Source organism: Bactrocera neohumeralis, chromosome 4, assembly GCF_024586455.1.
Source record: "Bactrocera neohumeralis isolate Rockhampton chromosome 4, APGP_CSIRO_Bneo_wtdbg2-racon-allhic-juicebox.fasta_v2, whole genome shotgun sequence".
NCBI lineage: Eukaryota > Metazoa > Arthropoda > Insecta > Diptera > Tephritidae > Bactrocera > Bactrocera neohumeralis.
Window position 1 is genome coordinate 77,998,573 of NC_065921.1, and position 18,556 is coordinate 78,017,128.

General features: G+C 35.5%; 1 protein-coding gene across 3 annotated transcripts in view; it reads left to right on the top strand.

Moving 5' to 3' along the window:
- Positions 1–18,556, top strand: part of LOC126754974 (proton-coupled amino acid transporter-like protein pathetic) — a 46,137-nt gene that overhangs the window by 1,209 nt on the left and 26,372 nt on the right. For 2 of the 3 annotated variants that reach the window (XR_007666434.1, XM_050467211.1), the window contains exon 1: positions 1,842–1,898. The exons of the other annotated variant lie outside the window; for it this stretch is intronic. Coding sequence is in view for 1 of the 2 variants with exons in the window: in XM_050467211.1 (XP_050323168.1) it covers positions 1,857–1,898 (42 nt within the window). In the remaining variant the exon portion in view is untranslated. Of the gene's footprint in view, positions 1–1,841; positions 1,899–18,556 lie in introns of those variants that run through there. 3 annotated transcript variants of the gene reach the window in all.

Genomic DNA, 18,556 nt, shown 5'->3' on the forward strand with positions numbered 1-18,556 from the left:
TAAAAACAAATAATAAGTGAAAATATATCAATAAACGAAAAATTAGAAAATAAATTATCCAGATTAAAAAAAAATAATTATGTATAAATTAAAAAAATAATAAATTATCCTTAATTAAATTAGGAAAAAAATAATTTTGAATAAAAAATACTTACATGTAAACAAATTTTAAGTGAAAATGTTACAACAAACAAAAAATTAGAAAATAAATTATCAAAATTTATAAAAAAAAATAATTATGTGTAAATAAAAAAAAATAAATTTTCCTTAATTAAATTAGGAAAAAAAATAATTTTGAATAAAAAATACTTACATGTAAACAAATTTTAAGTGAAAATATTGCAATAAAAAATTTATAAATTATATAAAATAAAAAAAATAATTTATATATAATTTAAAAAACTATATTTTCTATGATTAAATTAAAAATTATATATAATTAAAAAAAACTATAAATTAAATTAAATTAGAAAAAAATATTTTATTTTTAACGAAAAATATTTATAAACAAATATTAAGTGAAAATATTGCAATAAAAAAAAAAATTTATTAATTAAGTTATCAAAATAAATAAAAACAAATAATTTATATTATATGTGTATGTTTATTTAAAGAAACGCAAAATTAAAAAAGAAAACTACATTTTCCATAATTAAATTGGAAAAAAATTATTTTAGACAAAAAATATACGCAAATAAATAATAAGTGACAATATTACAAAAACAAATATTTATGTGACAATATTCATATAATTTACCCCAAAGGCGACGGTTAGTAGCGTAATTATAATTTTTTGTGTTGTTGTTTTGTCTAATAATATGTAATAATAGTCATATAGCAACTAAGGCTAAACTAGAAACAAAAGCAGTATCATGAAAGCAATAACATTCGCACAACAACAAAGAGTATTTGCAAAAACTAAATATTTATTAAAGCGGCAACAAAATTTACAACGTCATTTTACAATACAAAGGACTGGTGCTGCCAGATCTGCCGCATTCTAAAACGGCGCTTTGAGAGGAAAGTGTTAGGCAGAGCGTTCAAAAGTTTGGAAAGATCCGACATCACATAGTTTCTATGTAAAGCGACGTCAGTGCAAGAGAAAAATAAAAGAAGAAAAATTCATTGATGAAAAAATAGTCCGAATGCAGTAATTTTTAATGTCACATCTGCAAAGAATATATATCATCACCTAAAATGCAAAACAGCGTATCATCAAAACAAAAAAAAAAAAAATAAATCGACAATCACTGACAGTTAGAATAACCAACAATATAACCATTTTATAACCAAAACTCAAACTGTTTGAATATGAGTGTATGCTAACCAATATATAACCATTTTATAACCAAAACTTAAACCGTTTGAATATGAGTGGTGTCTGCTATATGATTTCTCCTTCGCCTGTAAACTTATTAAACGTGATGTTACGTTATTTTGCATTTTAGGTGACGATATCTAATACTCACTTTCGAGTTTGTGTTCTTTAGATCAAAATAAAAATCTATAAGTCGGAAGAAAAGAGTGATAAGGAAGTATTGATCCCTTATTAATATAAAAATATATTCCATATAAACCCAAACGTTCTCTTTAGTCAAATGGAGGTCCAAACAGAAATCGAATCACGAAAAATCCGCCAAGTTTGGAAGAATCTGACAATCTGGCAGCACTACTGCACATACGCTGGGCTATAATATAATGAGAATAAAGTATTTTATAGTGAAAATCGTATATCTTGTTTTAATGATTTAATACAACCTTTTTATTAGCGCGTTCTCCGGCTGTACTATTTGTTTTACTTTAATTGTTGTTTAAGTGCAAATCTTCTACAAACATTGTAATTTAGTTCAGTAGTAATGTGCGACAGCGAATATGAAATGAAAATGCTTACAATAAAGGTAAAAAGAGTTAATACATTAATAAGTATATATTCGAGAGTAACCGAAACACGAGCAGCTTCTTAGCGTGGGATGGTACTGTGAAAAATGTCAAAAATTGAAAAATTGAGATTGCAGTTCGCGTATAGAAGGACAGACGAACATAGCTAAATCGACTTAAATCGTCATCCTTCTAAATGTTATAAACTTCGTGGCCACCACGAATCCCACACCAAACTTGCGCTCCTTTATATGGCCACTGTAGTAAATGCCACAAGGACCTACTCGTCTCTGTCCTTGTCCCGTCCATCGCATTTCTTGGACAGTGGTGATGTCAGCCTTTATTTTCACGAGGACATCAACCAGCTGGGCAGCGGCACCTTCCCAAGGATCCGGACATTTCAGGTGCATGCCCTCAAATCGTAGTCCTTATTTCGTTTGCCATGGTCGCCATCAAAAGGGGGGTCTCTCATCCGAGGCTTGTTGCTTCTTTTCATTGGGGGTGTTTTTTTACGTGGCGGCTCCCAAACCCAACGCACAACCCTGCGGAGGGGATGTTTCGCCTTCTCACTTTAGCTCGCTTTCAAACGGATGTTCTTAGGCTACCCAGAGGATACTTGGTCAAAGACCGAAAGTTGTGAGCTGCTTGAGTCATATTTAAAAGAATCGATCTTTATTGGCAAGCTTCCCTTAAACCACTTACTAGAAATGCGATAAGCCCAAGTAAAACCGTTAGACTCTATACTAGTTCATAGGGCATAATATAGTATAAGCCGCGTTTCTCAAGTTTAAAGCTAATCTAATGTACTAGTACTAGTTCCAAACTGGTTTTTTGTAGACGTAGGCGCCTCACACGTGCTTTTCTCTCCAAGAAGCTGTTCATTTGTAGGAACCAATGTCGGAACACTATAGCAAATAGCGGCCATACAAACTGAACGATTGAAATCAAATGCTTGTATGGAGAGTTATTTAATTTCATTTGATGAGATATCTTCAGCCAATATGCCATCGGTTATCTCTGCGTGCGACATCACATCGTTATTGGTGCAGGGTGTGAAGTACGGCTGAATAGTCTATCACATCGCAACCAAGTGTACCTTAACTGTGTGCCCAGTCGTGCACAAAGGTATAACTGAGAATGAAATGGCTGATCAGCTCGTCCGTTCCGCAGTAGCCATCAACATGGTAGAAGCTTCTACGAAGTTGAAGTGGGCAGGGAGAGGTATTAGCAACAACTTCAAGGCATGCGCCATGTCAAGTTGCTACTGGGTGGTTACAACCTTAAAATGATAAAATATGTGATCCCAAGGGAAAAACTCAGGCTACTTGTCGCATTCTACATTTGCCCTTGTAAGCTCAAGAAGCACTTATATAACATGGGCCTATCTTCTTGTGCAAATTACCGGTTCTGCGTACCGTACCCTGAAGTTTGTCACGAAGTTTGTAACACCCAGAAGGAAGCGTCGGAGACCCTATAAAGTATATATATACATGATCAGTATGTCCAGCTGAGTCGATATAGCCATGTCCGTCTGTCTGTCCGTCTGTCCATCTGTCTGTCTGTCTGTATATATAATCGAACTAGTCCCTCAGTTTTTAAGATATCGTTTTGAAATTTTGCAAACGTCATTTTCTCTTCAAGAAGCTGCTCTTTTGTCGGAACGGCCGATATCGGACCACTATAACATATAGCTGCCATACAAACTGAACGATCGGAATCAAGCTCTTGTATGGACAACTTTCACATTTGACAAGATATATTCACGAAATTTGGTATAGATTGTTTTCTAAGGCAACAATGTAATCTCCGAAGAAATTGATCAGATCGGTTGACTATAGCATATAGCTTCCATACAAACTGAACACATAGTTACTAACAGAAATGCACCTGTGAAGTTTATTTAGCTTCGGTGCAACCGAAGTTAACGTTTTTTCTTGTGTTTTTCTATTTTTTTGTTTAACTCGTTCGTAATTATTATTTTACATGGACTTTTTCAAATATTATATTCTTGTCATAAGTTTTTCTATTGCTTTACAGATTTCTTAGCAATTTTTAATGATCATAGTATTTCTCGCCGTCCTTTAGTATGTAAATATTTTCATATTTATTTATTTAACTTCCATACATTACGCAACTGATACCTGTAGTTCTAGGAATAGAAGCTATTATCTTGTTCCAGATGTCACGACCGCATTTCAAGTAGTTTTAATTCTTAAACCTGTTGCTTCTAGCACACTACAAACTATAATTACTTAAAGTAGGCGTATGAATCATTAGTGTTGCTTTCATTTAAAAATAAATATGAGATCATTCGAGTTCTAACGCGTCTCCCGGGAACCATTTGCATAGTAGGAGTAAACACGACGGTGCCATTAAATAGATAGGATAGATAAATAGGAAAATTGAGGCTTTGCACTGCGACCTATGGTCTATAGTGTCCTCTCCTATATCACATCGATTCACAAAGGTCCAGCAACCTGAACAATTCCAGGAGCCTGCTGGGCGCGACTGTGGTGATGTAATCCCTGCCCAGGTAGATGGAACCTAGGGCATTGAGCCTGCTTCTGTAAATTGCTGGGGAATTCAGAATCAGATGTTCCGGAGTTTCCTTTTTCATGTCGCAGAACTGGCAGTTTGCATAAGAGACTATACTCATTTTGCTCAAGTGCTTCCTGTGCCTGCAGTGCCCTGTATAGAGCGCGAAAAGGAGATGGAATTTGTCTCTGGAGAGGTTGTTCATTTTCTTAAACCTTGCAAGGTTGTACCCTCCCAGAAGTAGCTTAGCATAGCGCATTCTTGCTGCCTGCTGCCAATGCTGTTCTCTCCACACTCGTTCGTCGGTCAGCTCGTTGCCGGCTACCCTTTTATGCTCCGGCACCCAAATTAGCTGTACCCGGTAGAACACTAATATGTGGTTCAGTCCTCCTATACACTCCTCCACTAAAAGCGATTTAACCTCATCCGCTGAGATCACTTTTAGTGCCGTTTGACTATCGCTAAGTATAGCGATATGCTGGTTGCGATAGTTGCTGATTTCTGTACACTGACTTATAGCAAAGGCTACTACTCGAAAGATGTTTTTTCAGAGAGAAATCACATGTCTTGTTTATCGCGTCACCTAATCAATCGAAATAAATAGTAATTAGCGTCAACTCAAGAACATAATACACAAGCTCTCATTTCTCAAATGAATGTTTACATATGACATAAGCTCAATTTGTTATGCATTTGATGTACTCCATGCATAATTTTTTAACGAGCTTAGCTTTGTTTTTGCGATAAATGCGAAGTCATTAAGGCTTTGTTCAACGCTTTTTTTTTTCAAACAGCTGTAGAATAGTTTCAATAGTTAAGTAATAGATAAACAAGTTGAAGACAACGTTTAAGCTCATCCATTTTATATAATCTAAATAAATAGGCTGATATCTATCGCATAATCTTTCTTTCGAACATGAAAAAAAGGACAAAACATCGGGTGTCGTTTTCGAGAACTGCGTTCATTACACTCGAAACTAGACAAAATTCAATGTTATGACTATTAAAAATGATATGGTAATCCATACAAGAGTTCATGGCCGTTCCTTCGGCAACACAAAAAATGCTTCAATCGAACGCGTTTAGGTAATTAAACGAACATGAAGCTGTTGATGACTCGAAAACATTTAAAGTAATATAAGAAAGTAGGAGAATCAAGCACTGTATTTGTAGTACCACTATTATAAGAAAATATGAGAAAAGTTCTATATTTGAACAAACTTTTCAATACGAAATTCTCCTGCACAATTCCCATACATAATTCTCACGATAATTTACATTTCCTATAACAATATAAATCACTCATAAGAATTTACAAGGCAACAGGCTTCGGTTATCACTCGTTTTTTGACAAACAGTCATAATTTAATAGAACCGTTACAAATATTTACAATTCATTTGGCTGCGCTTAAAAACGTGCACACGTTGAACGTGCAATTTGTGGGAAATCCCTCGGTGGATGAGAGCGTCGTCGTGCACTTCACGACAGCTTTCGCTTTAATTATATTTATCACTTTTACTGCAGTCGTAAAAACTCGACATTTTAAGTAAGATTCTATGTAACTATTCGGTCGTCATAAACAATGCACTAATAAAAGAGAGTACAATTGTTACAATAATATTAAATTTGAGACCGTGAAATTGACCACAAAGGCATTATAATGTGTTTCATGCTTATTATACCCTCAATAGGCGTTTTCAATTAACGAAATAATGAAAATTAAGTCACGGCTTATTGTAGAAGACAGCGCTACAATCTCCTGACATATTGTTCAGATCGAATTTCTATGGCATATACATACATATGTACATACATATAGTTCTAATTTACATTACGTATGCTCTCTATGATTTCACTTTATCCGACGGATTGTGAACTCTTTTCTTTCATATCTGCGCGAAAAAAATATGAAAGTATCCTTTCTTATTAACCTTTTTTAAAGCAAAATTCAACCATTCTAAAATGTGACTAATTCGAGCTTCCCTAATTTTGTTAAAGAAAAAACATAAACTTGAAACTTAATGGGGATTGTTTATTTTCAAAAAAATTTAAAAGACAAAAGTTGATCTCACGGGAAGCTAGCTGCCAGCTGGTGACTCTCACGCCTCGATGTGATGTGATTTAATAGTCATAAGCTGGTCTCACTGGAAGCTAGCTGCTAGCAGGCTCTATTAAAGAAGAAAAAACAGCGTGCCTGCCCACATTTAGGTGGCTCTCGGGCTTTGATGTGACGATATTTGAAAGTCATAGGGTGGCCTCACTGGAAGCTAGCTGCTAACGGGGTATTTAAAAGAAAAGCCTCGCGCCTCGATGCGATGCGATTTGAAAGATATGAAGTATATGTGATTTAAAAGTCATAAAGTGACCTCACGTGACGCTGGCTTCCAGCTGATTTTATAAAAGAAAAACAGGCGCCATACCTGGCCAGTGTTTAGGCGACTGTTTTTTGCGGATGATATGACAGTTCTTGAATTTCTTCAGGTTGCTCTTCATCAGAAATGCGCAATATGCATGCCCATTGAGCAGAAATGGGCCTCAACGCTGAACAAAATTTGGCTCGAAAACGTCGGATCTTCGTGAAACGTTTCAAGAGCCCATAGAGAGAAGCGATGTCGTTTGGAATGGTCGAACGGCTTCAGTTCTTGCACAAGTGGTATTTTGTACGCTCTTAATAATGTATAAGATCGACGTAAAAGGCGCTAAGTTGTTCCATACATTAGTATGAGTTGCTGCAAATGGCGCCGAATCCGCAGTCTTCGTGTACACGCTCAGCTACGGCTGTTATATTTTCTTCAGTGCATGCTGGACGTGTTCTATTCGGTCAAATATTATCCAATAATGAATGCAGGATCTCAAGATTGACGATGGTGTTGCGAATAGTGCGTTCAGTAGGCCGATTATGTTCACCATAAGTTGAGCGAAGCGCGCGAAACATTTGCATGACAGAACGTGAATTTTCGTAATAAAGATAAACGATTTGTAAACGTTGCTCAGGCGTAAGTCTTTCCACAATGAAATGCCAAACAATACTGAACGAAAATAACATGACAGCTTGACACGACTCACGCGAGTTCTGTCAAAAGAAGCTATTGAAAAAAGTACCACTTCTCGGATCACCCGTGGGGTGATCAAATGTTTCAGGTTTGCACTCTTTGTTTTTTTTACTAGTAACTCTCATAAGGTCGTAAGTACAGTGAAGTATTGCCTCGAAATTATGCCTCAGTTAGCGTGAGACTCTGAGAAAAAGCGTTTAGAAATGTTAACTTTTCTTATGCGTTTTTTTAACAATAACGCAGAAGAAGCTCAACAGCTATTGTTCATGTGACTTTGTGCTGTCACCAAAGCTCTAGATATTCATTAAAGACGGAGGGTTTCTACCACTAAACACTAAACAGATAAAGACAGTAGCATTAGAAGCCTACAATACTAAAAACAATTAAAAGGAGCTACAGAAATAATTTCAGGTTATATGCCTATATCATACTAAGGAGAGATTACAATGATTTATATTCACCAATAAATAAAAAATACTTCAAAAATAATAAAAGTCAACTTACTTTTAGAACACGCCTCGCTCGTTTATCTATTTTTTGAGCTAATTTACAGTAATGTATTCTAGAACACGTTGCAATTAAAACAACAAAACCTTCGAACAGAGTAGACGTAATTGCTTGCCTATATATAAATACTATACGTACGTATGTGTAAATATTGAGAATAAAAATTGTAAACAAATAAATTATAGATTTATACGCTAACAAACTAGATTTAATGTTTATCACGTAATTTGGCTACCTTTGCTTGATTTATTTGTTAAAATGCATTTAAGTCAAACGTACGCAAACGAAAAACTATGCTTGAATGACGTCACTTTGCAACTTTCAAATATTTCAACGAACGAACTTTGTGCTTAATATTATAAAAAAAAATTTTGTGAAATAATTATTATTACTTTTTTAATATCAATTTTTATGAAAAGGGAATTTTTTTAGTCTCTTTTTAAATAAGTTTATTCAACATAGCACTTTAATGAAGAGTAGTGTGGTATTTCGAAAATAAAATCTGGTAATTTTCAGGTAGTTTTTAAGGTAATAATTTATTTGTTCGCTTTTAAAGTCTCATTTTGACACTTCATCTTGCCAACACGAAAACTATGTTCATTCAAGTTCATACAAGTAAAATCGGAACATAAATACGTTCTTTGGTACAAATTTGGCTCAGACTAAAATCAAATATGCACTATGGCTTGCCTCGAAGTTTCAGCATAATCTTGCCAGAAATAGTGCTGTAATACTCAGCTTAAACTGACATTATAGACTTTGAATGGGATTCCTTTTAATGGAAAGACATTTGAAATTCAAGCGACAAACGTCACTAGTCATTGAGTTTGATGGGGGCAAAAATTGCAAGGTCTGTTAGTAGACTTAAGTCTGGTGCCACGAAGAGTAGTTAGTCCTTGAAGTTCGCTCCAATCTACTCTTTGTGGAGATTCGTGGTGACTGTGGTTTAAACCTAAAGGCAGGTAGAATTGAAAATTCAGTTCAGTGTGGAGTCGCACTGCGACCGTGTGCCGGACCCACAGCACGGCAGTGGTTTTAGGCCTCGAACCTGACCAATGTGGAAAAGGTGTTCCTTCCACCGGACAATATGGAACGCTGAATAGCACATTGTTTTGATCTCTGTGCTTTTAAGCACCGTGCGGTAAGGCCATCGTCGGCAAATACTCACGTAAAAACACAACGACTGTTGTGAGTCCGTCTACTTAGTCACTAATTTTATGAGTTATCGATCTGAAATTTTGCACACTTCTTTTTCACATCAAGAAGCTACTTAGAACCGCCGTTATCGGACCATTATAACATATATCTGCTATACAAAGTGATCGGAATTAAGTGCTTGTTTGGAAAACTCTTTTATTTAAAAATATATTTCTAAGAAATTTGGCAGCGATTATTGTCCGAAACATAGCTTTAAGATCAGATAACCATAACAAGCAGCTGTCATGTAAATACACCGATCAAACTGAAGACCTTGTAAGGGAAGCTTTAGAATTTTACGAGATTTCTTCACGAAATTTGTTATGAGGTATTATCCAAGGTATTGCTACAATCTCCGAATATTTTGTTCAGATCTGACTACTATAGTATATACCCGTCATGTCAACTGACCGATCAAATTCAAGATAAAGAGGAGGATGGAGTCATGTGTAGAAGTTCCCGTAAGTGAGGAAAGTTCTCTGAGTGCCATTCACTTGGGAGTGACCAGAAACGATTCTTTTATATCTGGGTCAACAAGCTGCCTTATACCAAGTATTTTTTGGGTAGTCAAAGAACATCCATTTGAGAGAGAGCTGGTGTGAGAAGGCGAACCTTCCCTCACGAGGTATGTGGGCTGGGTTTCGGACCCGCCACGTAAAAAACGCATCCAGTGAAAAGCAAACAACAGTCGCGGGCAAGAGATTTTTTATACTCGCTGAAGTAACCGTTTTTTCTTAATCTTTTTCTCCAATAGATATTTCGTATATGAACCATATATACGACTTTTGATTTGGGTCGACTCTGTCGCCATATGTTTAGACAATTTTCTGCTAATAATGCTTTTTTTATTTGGTCACAATTCCGAAAATATTAAATGCGGGTCACATAAAGGATTATTTTCTTTTGTGAAAACTGAATACAGCGCCACTTCGCAGTATATTTATTTACAACTGTATTACCATTTCACAAAAATTTGTATGTACATTAGAGCGGGTCGATTTTTTTACTATAAAATCACATATGAAATGTTCTACTTATCATTCTGAACAACTTTGCCTATTTTTTTTATGTTTTTTTCGATTTCTTCGTTTTCCGGCTGCCTGTAAATCGACCCACTCTAATGTACATACATACCGTCACCTAAAATGCAAAACAGCGTATCATAAAAAAATTGAAATTTCGTTTTCTATTGCTTACGATACACTTAAGATGTGGTATATATCTAGTATAAAATTTTCAGCGTCTGCTGTCAGATATAACCAATATGTAACCAATATATAACCATTTTATAACCAAAACTCAAAAATTTTGTTTCAATATAAGTGTGTTATAACCTATATATAACCATTATATAACCAAAACTCAAATTTTGCTTCAATATAAGTGTGTGATAACCCATATATGTAGGTATAACCATTATATAACCGAAACTTAAATTTTGTTTCAATATAAGTGTGTGATAACCTATATATAACCATTTTATAACCAAAACTCAAATATTTTGTTTCAATATAAGTGTGTGATAACCTATATATAACCATTTTATAACCAAAACTCAAATTTTGTTTCAATATAAGTGTGTGATAACCTATATATAACCATTATATAACCAAAACTCAAATTTTGCTTCAATATAAGTATGTGATAACCTATATATAACCATTTTATAACCAAAACTCAAAAATTTTGTTTCAATATAAGTGTGTGATAACCTATATATAACCATTTTATAACCAAAACTCAAATTTTGCTTCAATATAAGTGTGTGATAACCTATATATAACCATTTTATAACCAAAACTCAAATATTTTGTTTCAATATAAGTGTGTGATAACCTATATATAACCATTTTATAACCAAAACTCAAAAATTTTGTTTCAATATAAGTGTGTGATAACCTATATATAACCATTTTATAACCAAAACTCAAAAATTTTGTTTCAATATAAGTGTGTGATAACCTATATATAACCATTATATAACCAAAACTCAAATTTTGATTCAATATAAGTGTGTGATAACCTATATATAACCACTTCATAACCAAAACTCAAATTTTGTTTCAATGTGAGTGGTTCCTATTATATCGTTTTTCATTCGCCTGTAATTTTATGAAAAGTGATTTTACGTTATTTTGCATTTTAGGTGACGATAAGCGCCAATTAATACAATAGTCAAACCCCAAATGGAGTAAAAATTCGAATCCTACGAAATATATATTTTTTTCTTTTTTAATAAATTTATTTGGGTTTGGGAATTATGTGCATAACGCTATGCGCCTATGGTTGCTGTAAAGTCTGGGTAAAATGTTTTTCATCCTTAGATATGCTTCAAAAAAAATTATTGGAATTACTCAATGAAAGTTCAATGGACATTTTATTATAATCACTCAAGTACTTGCATGCCAATACATGTATGTATGTATACATATAAACTTATATGCATTCATATTCAAATATACATATAGTACATAGCCATACATACATATGTATATATGTATATTAAAGCCAGCGATAACGTAAATTTTCCACTTTCCTGTCTTGCGATCGCGTAATTTTTACGAAACGCCCATTAGACAGCCGCGAGTCTAACAACGCTGCAACTGTCAACCAGTATTGACGCTTGATTGTCGATGCAGTGACAGTTAAAGCAATTTTCTCATATTTCATCAAATGTCAAAAAAAAAATTAAAAAAAAAATTAAAAATATTTCGCTTAATCTCTTTGGCGTAATTTAATAAAAAATGCCGGTAAAATTGTGATTGATTGCCGCCAACTAGGTACCTAGTTAACATTCCCGAAATGTGTATGTTTGTGCTGAGAGAAATGTTATGATGTGTTTATATGTGAATATGTATGCACATTGTTGTACATTTTCGCCTTTTGCGACACTACAAGGTGCGTTCCAAAGTAAACAGGACTTAAAAAACAAATAGAACCAATGTTTTTTTCCGGCAAAATTAATTTATTTTATTCAAAATAGTCTCCTTCTGCTTCAATACAGCTTTTTTCACGGTCCAAACGCATGTCGAACGAGTGTTTTAGCTCGTTGGCCGGTATGGCCGCCAGTATGCCGGTGCAACCCTTTTGAATGGCCACTACGCCTGTATGCAGACGCTTTCCTTTCATGGACAAATGCATTTTTCCGAAATACGTGGAGTGGTTAATGGTTAAAATGTGATTTTTGGTCAAATAATCGTCCTTCGGATGTTGGATTCTGAGCAATTTTGGGTCGTCAGTCAATTGGTGCGGAACAAACCGTACACACACCTTTCACAAGCCCAAATGTTCGGTCAAAAATAAATCGATGTTTTGGAGATATTCAATTTCATTTCCATGAATTACAATAATGATTTCGGCTGATTTTTAATGAATTCACGCACAGTTTCGATGGAATGTCCGGTGTTCACGGATTTTGATTGGCCCAAATGTTGATCGTCATTTATGTCCTCACGACCACTTTGAAAACGTTGAAACCACTCGTGCCCTGTGCTGCGGGATAGGCAATTATCGCCATAAACTTGTTTCATCAATTGGAATGTTTCGGTAAAAGTTTTACCAATTTTAAACAAAATTTAATGTTGGCTCTTTGTTCGAAGTTCATTTTCGCACCGATAACACAAACATACTGACACTTAAAATGCAATAACTTCACTTCCAATAGATGAAATGTCATGAAATTCTCACTGGACAATCTATAAATATAGCAGATTCTAGTCGACATATAGATGGCGCCACCAGGGGGCGCTAGATTCAAAAAGTCCTGTTTACTTTGGAACGCACCTTGTATTAACCAATTGTGCGTGCGGTGAAATTTTGCTAGCGATAAGCAGCGACTCAGCTAGTTTTACGCATGCGCAGTAATGATTTCATGCGCAAGTGAATATAGGTACACAGTTGCATATACATATGTACATATATATGTATATATGTATATGTATGTGTGTATGAATGTAGCTGCAGAAAATCGTATGATGTGCTGGAGAGGCTGTGGTCGCGGTAGCGGTAGCAAGCGTAGATGAGTCTGAAGGTTATTTAATTGAAAAGAGCAAGTGCATGATTCAGCATTTTCCTAACTTTACAAGAAAAACCTACAAAATTACTGGTTTAGAGATACTTAACTAAGCTAAACCAGCAGACTGAAGCGTTACTATATTAAAAAAAAAGGACTTTTTATGGATGAATTATTATCCAGGGCTACGGTAGAAGCTATGAAGAAATTGCTTGGGTAGGTTTAGCATAACATACAGCTGTCATACAAACTGATCGATCAAAATCCAGTACTGGTATGAAAACAGAGTCGAGATATCTACAAAAAATTTGGCATGGATTATTATCAAAGGCTATGGTGTAATATCCGAAGAAATTGTTTAGATCGGACCAGTATAACGTATAGCTGTCATACAAACTGATCGTTAAAAATCAAGATAAAGATCTTTTTATACCCCTTTAAGCCATAAAAAATTGTACCGGTGGAGGGTGCTATAGCTTAACTACTTTTGAAAAATAAATCTAAAAAATTATTGGAAGTAAATTTTTTTTGTAAACTAGTGTAATTTATGCTTTTTGGGTTCGTTAATAAAAAAATAGTAATACCTGTATGTATGTATGTAGATATTTAAGACCTAAATATGAGCTTTATACATAAGCCTATCGCACTTTAATTATTGAAGTTAAATTTTATTGCAACTATTAGAATCAATATCACTTAAGATTACTTATGAGATAATCTTTTAAAGGGTGAGCCATTTCGAGGTTACCTACTATTTAAAAAAAAACACAGAAACTTAAAATTTAATGGAGAATGTTTATTTTCATTCGAAATAACATACTTTAACATTTCTACTCTGAAAACTATCTCTTTCGAATATTAAACGCGGTTACGTCTCAGTTAGTCCATCTATTGAGTTAAATTTTCAATGACTCGTTCGAGTATTTCGACTGGAAACTGTCGAATGACACTCGTGATGTTTTGCGCCAAGGCCTGAATCGAAGCGAAACTGTCCGCATAGACCTTAGACTAAACATATTCCCACAGAAAAGTGCAACGGCGTGATATCACACGATCTTTGTGGCCAATCGACCGTACCAAAACGTGAAATTATCTGCTTACCGAAGTTTTCCTTCTATAAATAAATTGATTGATGCGATGTGTGGGAAGTGGGGTCGTCTTGTTGAAGCCAAATGTCGGCGAGATCACGAGCTTCGATTTCAGACATCAAATAGTCGGTTATCATGGCGCGATAATGGACGCCATTGACGGTTACGTTCTCACTGTCATAATTTTTGAAAAAATATGGACCGTTGATTCCACCGGCCTACAAACCACTCCAAACCGTGTTTTTTCTGAATAAAATTGAATAAAATTGAATTTCTTCAGGTTACTCTTTGTTCCAAATGCGCGAAATCATCCAGAAATGGGCCTCATCGCTGAACAAAATTTCGCTCTAAAAACATCGGAGCTCCTGGAACCTTTTCAAGAGCTCATTGAGCGGAGCGCTGTTGTTTGGAAAGGTCGAGCTGCTTCAGTTCTTGCACAAGCTATATTTTATACTCCTTCAATTTAAGATCTCGACGTAAAATGCCTTTAAGTCCTCCCATACGTCAGTCCGAGTTGCTACGAATGCCACCGAATCGACTCACCACGGTCTTCGTCGAATATTATTATCTCAATATTATCCAATATTGAATGCTGGGTCTCAAGAAGGCTGATGGTGTTGCGAATAGTGCGCTCAGCAGGCCGATTATGTTGACCATAAGTTGAGTGAAGCTCACGAAATACAGGGTTTGTCCGGAAAGTAATAGGACTGAGTCGATTTAAAAAAATGTATTGAACCAATCGTTACAATTCTTTAAAAACTTTCAAAATAGACGCCTTCTGCGTTGATGCAGCACTGCCAGAGCGATTTCCAAGCATTCAAGGCGTCACGGAAGGCATTCTCCCGAATAGCATTGAGAGCCGAGGTGCATGCTGCTTGGCTCCCCTCTGCCGTTTCAAAATGCTTGTCGGTGTTTGTCGAAGTCGCCGGTCTCTCAACACGATCTTCATCAGCGATCTCTTCCACGCCCTCCAAAAAGGTTGGGTGCCACCGAAACACACCAAGTCTGCTTGATCGCATCACACATTTCTGTCGCACGGAATTTAAACGCGTATTTATACTATACTTTTCGGGTCGCACCACTCACAGCAACACGTCGCGTGAAATGTTCGTCCTGACTCTCCAGGTGCTCAGAGACAATTGACCAGCCGCTCGTTCGTTAGCTAGGAACACACTCTAACGAATCCAGTCGGTGCGCCCACGCTCCGAAGTACAGTCGCGACGGAAGAAAATCAATCTTATTACTTTCCGGACAAACCCTGTACATTCTTTACAGAATTTGAATTTTCGTAACAAAGTTGAACGATTTGTAAGACGTAAGCCTTTCCATGATGAAATGCCAAACAATAATGAACTAAAATAACATGACAGCTTGGCACGACTCACGCGTGATCTGTCAAAAAAAAGGCGATTGGAAAAGGTACCGCTACTTGTATCCCCCGTTATATGTATCTAGCTTGATAGCATATTTCTTTTATGTGCGTCTAGTATAAAAAATGCTTTATGTTTACAACAAATATTTTAAGAAAAATGTATATGCTCTGCTAACCGCAGTATATCACTCCTCTTATCATTATTATAAAACCACTTAGCCGTAATTATAACTGTGTACTTGACTTCTTTTCACCTGTCTATACTTGTTTATTAGATTGCTTAATCTTAACTTAACTTAACAACTTGACAATCTTAGAATCTAAAGAGCTCATTGCCAAATATTAGCATAACTAAGCACTGTTTCTGTTGCTGGCTGCCGTAATCTTTACGACGCCTGAGCCACTTATTATAAAATTTTGGTAATTACGCAAGTGTCTGACAATCAAATCATATTTAAATTGGTGCACAACAATTTTTGGTATTTTTATAAAGGTGCCATTTCAGTGCAAATGTGTATATACGTATGTATGTGCCTGTGAGAATTTCGTCAGCAAGTTGCAGTACATAACAGTTAGATTTGGTAAACAACCGTCATTATCAATTCATTTGTATTAAAAGTGAAAACAAATTGAGATATTAGACCAACAGCTGGATTTCTATATTCCTTTATATATATTTACTGATATACTTATATATAACAAAACAACAGCGACAGCAACGAAATAATATAATCGCCTATGTAATACTCTTAAGTATCGACAACATTATTTGCTGTACTTAAATGCAGCGCTGCTATCTTTGGTGCTTATAAATTGACACAATACCGCAGATAGCCAATGGAGGCCAAATGCAGCCAATCGATCAAACCTCTAGTATGGGCTTTGTCTTTAAGTGGCTATGCTTTGCAGCTTTCAACTAGTGTAAAACAAGTAAGGAAGGGCTAAGTTCGGGTGTCACCGAACATTTTATACTCTCGCCTGATAAAGTGATAATAATTTACATATTTTTTTATTTTGCTGTAAAATTAATTAGATTAGATCAATTTGTGTACTTTGAGTATTGAATTGTATTTTCATTTCCTAATGTATATATTATACAGAGAAGGCATCAGATGGAATTCAAAATAGCGTTATATTGGAAGAAGGCGTGGTTGTGAACCGATTTCACCCATATTTCGTACATGTCATCAGGGTGTTAAGAAAATATTATATACCGAATTTCATTGAAATCGGTACAGTAGCTCCTGAGATATGGTTTTTGGTCCATAAGAGGGCGACGCCACGCCCATTTTCAATTTTTAAAAAAAGCCTGAGTGCAGCTTCCTTCTGCCATTTCTTCCGTAAAATTTAGTGTTTCTGACGTTTTTTGTCAGTCGGCTAACGCACTTTTAGTGATTTTCAACATAACCTTTGTATGGGAGGTGGGCGTGGTTATTATCCGATTTCTTCCATTTTTGAACTGTATATGGAAATGCCTGATGGAAACGACTCTATAGAGTTTGGTTGACATAGCTACAGTAGTTTCCGAGACATGTACAAAAAACTTAGTAGGGGGCGGCTCCACGCCCATTTTTCCAAAAAAATTGCGTCCAAATATGCCCCTCCCTAATGCGATCCTTTGTGCCAAATTTCACTTTAATATCTTTATTTATGGCTTAGTTATGACGCTTTATAGGTTTTCGGTTTCCGCCATTTTGTGGGCGTGACAGTGGGCCGATTTTGCCCATCTTCGAACTTAACCTTCTTATGGAGCCAAGAAATGAACCAGCCAAGAACCACGTTTCATCATGATATCTCAATTTTTACTCAAGTTACAGCTTGCACGGACGGACGGACGGACAGACAGACATCCGGATTTCAACTCTATTCCTCACCCTGATCACTTTGGTATATATAACCCTATATCTGACTCTTTTAGTTTTAGGACTTACAAACAACCGTTATGTGAACAAAACTATAATACTCTCCTTAGCAACTTTGTTGCGAGAGTATAAAAACAAATATTGAGATTTCTTAATATGCGTTTAATTATGTGGGTTAGTTATCTTTCAATTTGCCACGAAACAAGTACGGACGAAAGTGAAGACATCACTGATCAAAAGGTTTGTTTGTCAACAAAGATTGAGTGGTTTTTTTTTTGGAAATTTTACACAAAGTGTAGGTATTTCAATTTGCAGTGATTTATCATAATTATTAATCAAACCACTGAATCGCCCATACAATGTATGTGGCTAAGTCGCTTAGCCTGAACATTCGCTTCTACATTTTTGGTTTTCAATATAACATACTTGTATGACTTAAAGTTTACTAGAATATTTTTAAAAAAATGTCGATCACAAAGCAATACAATTTTTTTTCGAAAATCTCCTTATTGATTAAATTATTCCCTACCTTTTTAAACAAAAAATTACAGAAACTTCAAATTTAATGGTGAATATTTTTTATCATTCGAAAGAACATTTTTTGGCTTTTATTTTTTAAAGATTATCTGTTTCAAATGTTGGATGCGGCTACGTCTCAGATGGTCCATCCCTTGAGTCCAATATTTGATGACTCGTTCGAACATTTCGACTGGTAACTAGCGAATTATACGCTTGATGTAATGTTTTGCTCCAACGCCTGAATCGAAGCGGGATTGTCCGCATAGACTTTAGACTATCCTCAAGGGAAATCAACCGGCACAAAACGTGAAATTATCTGCCACCGAAGCGTTCTCTCAATAAACCCATTGATTGATGCGATAAGTGGGAAGTGGTACCGTCTTGTTGAAACCAAATGTCGCCGAGATCACGAGCTTCAATCAAATCGTCGGTTATTATGTATAGCGTGATAACGGTTTACATTGATGGTTACGTTCTCACCGGTATCATTTTTGAAGAAATATGAACCGATGTTTCCACCGGCCCACAAAAC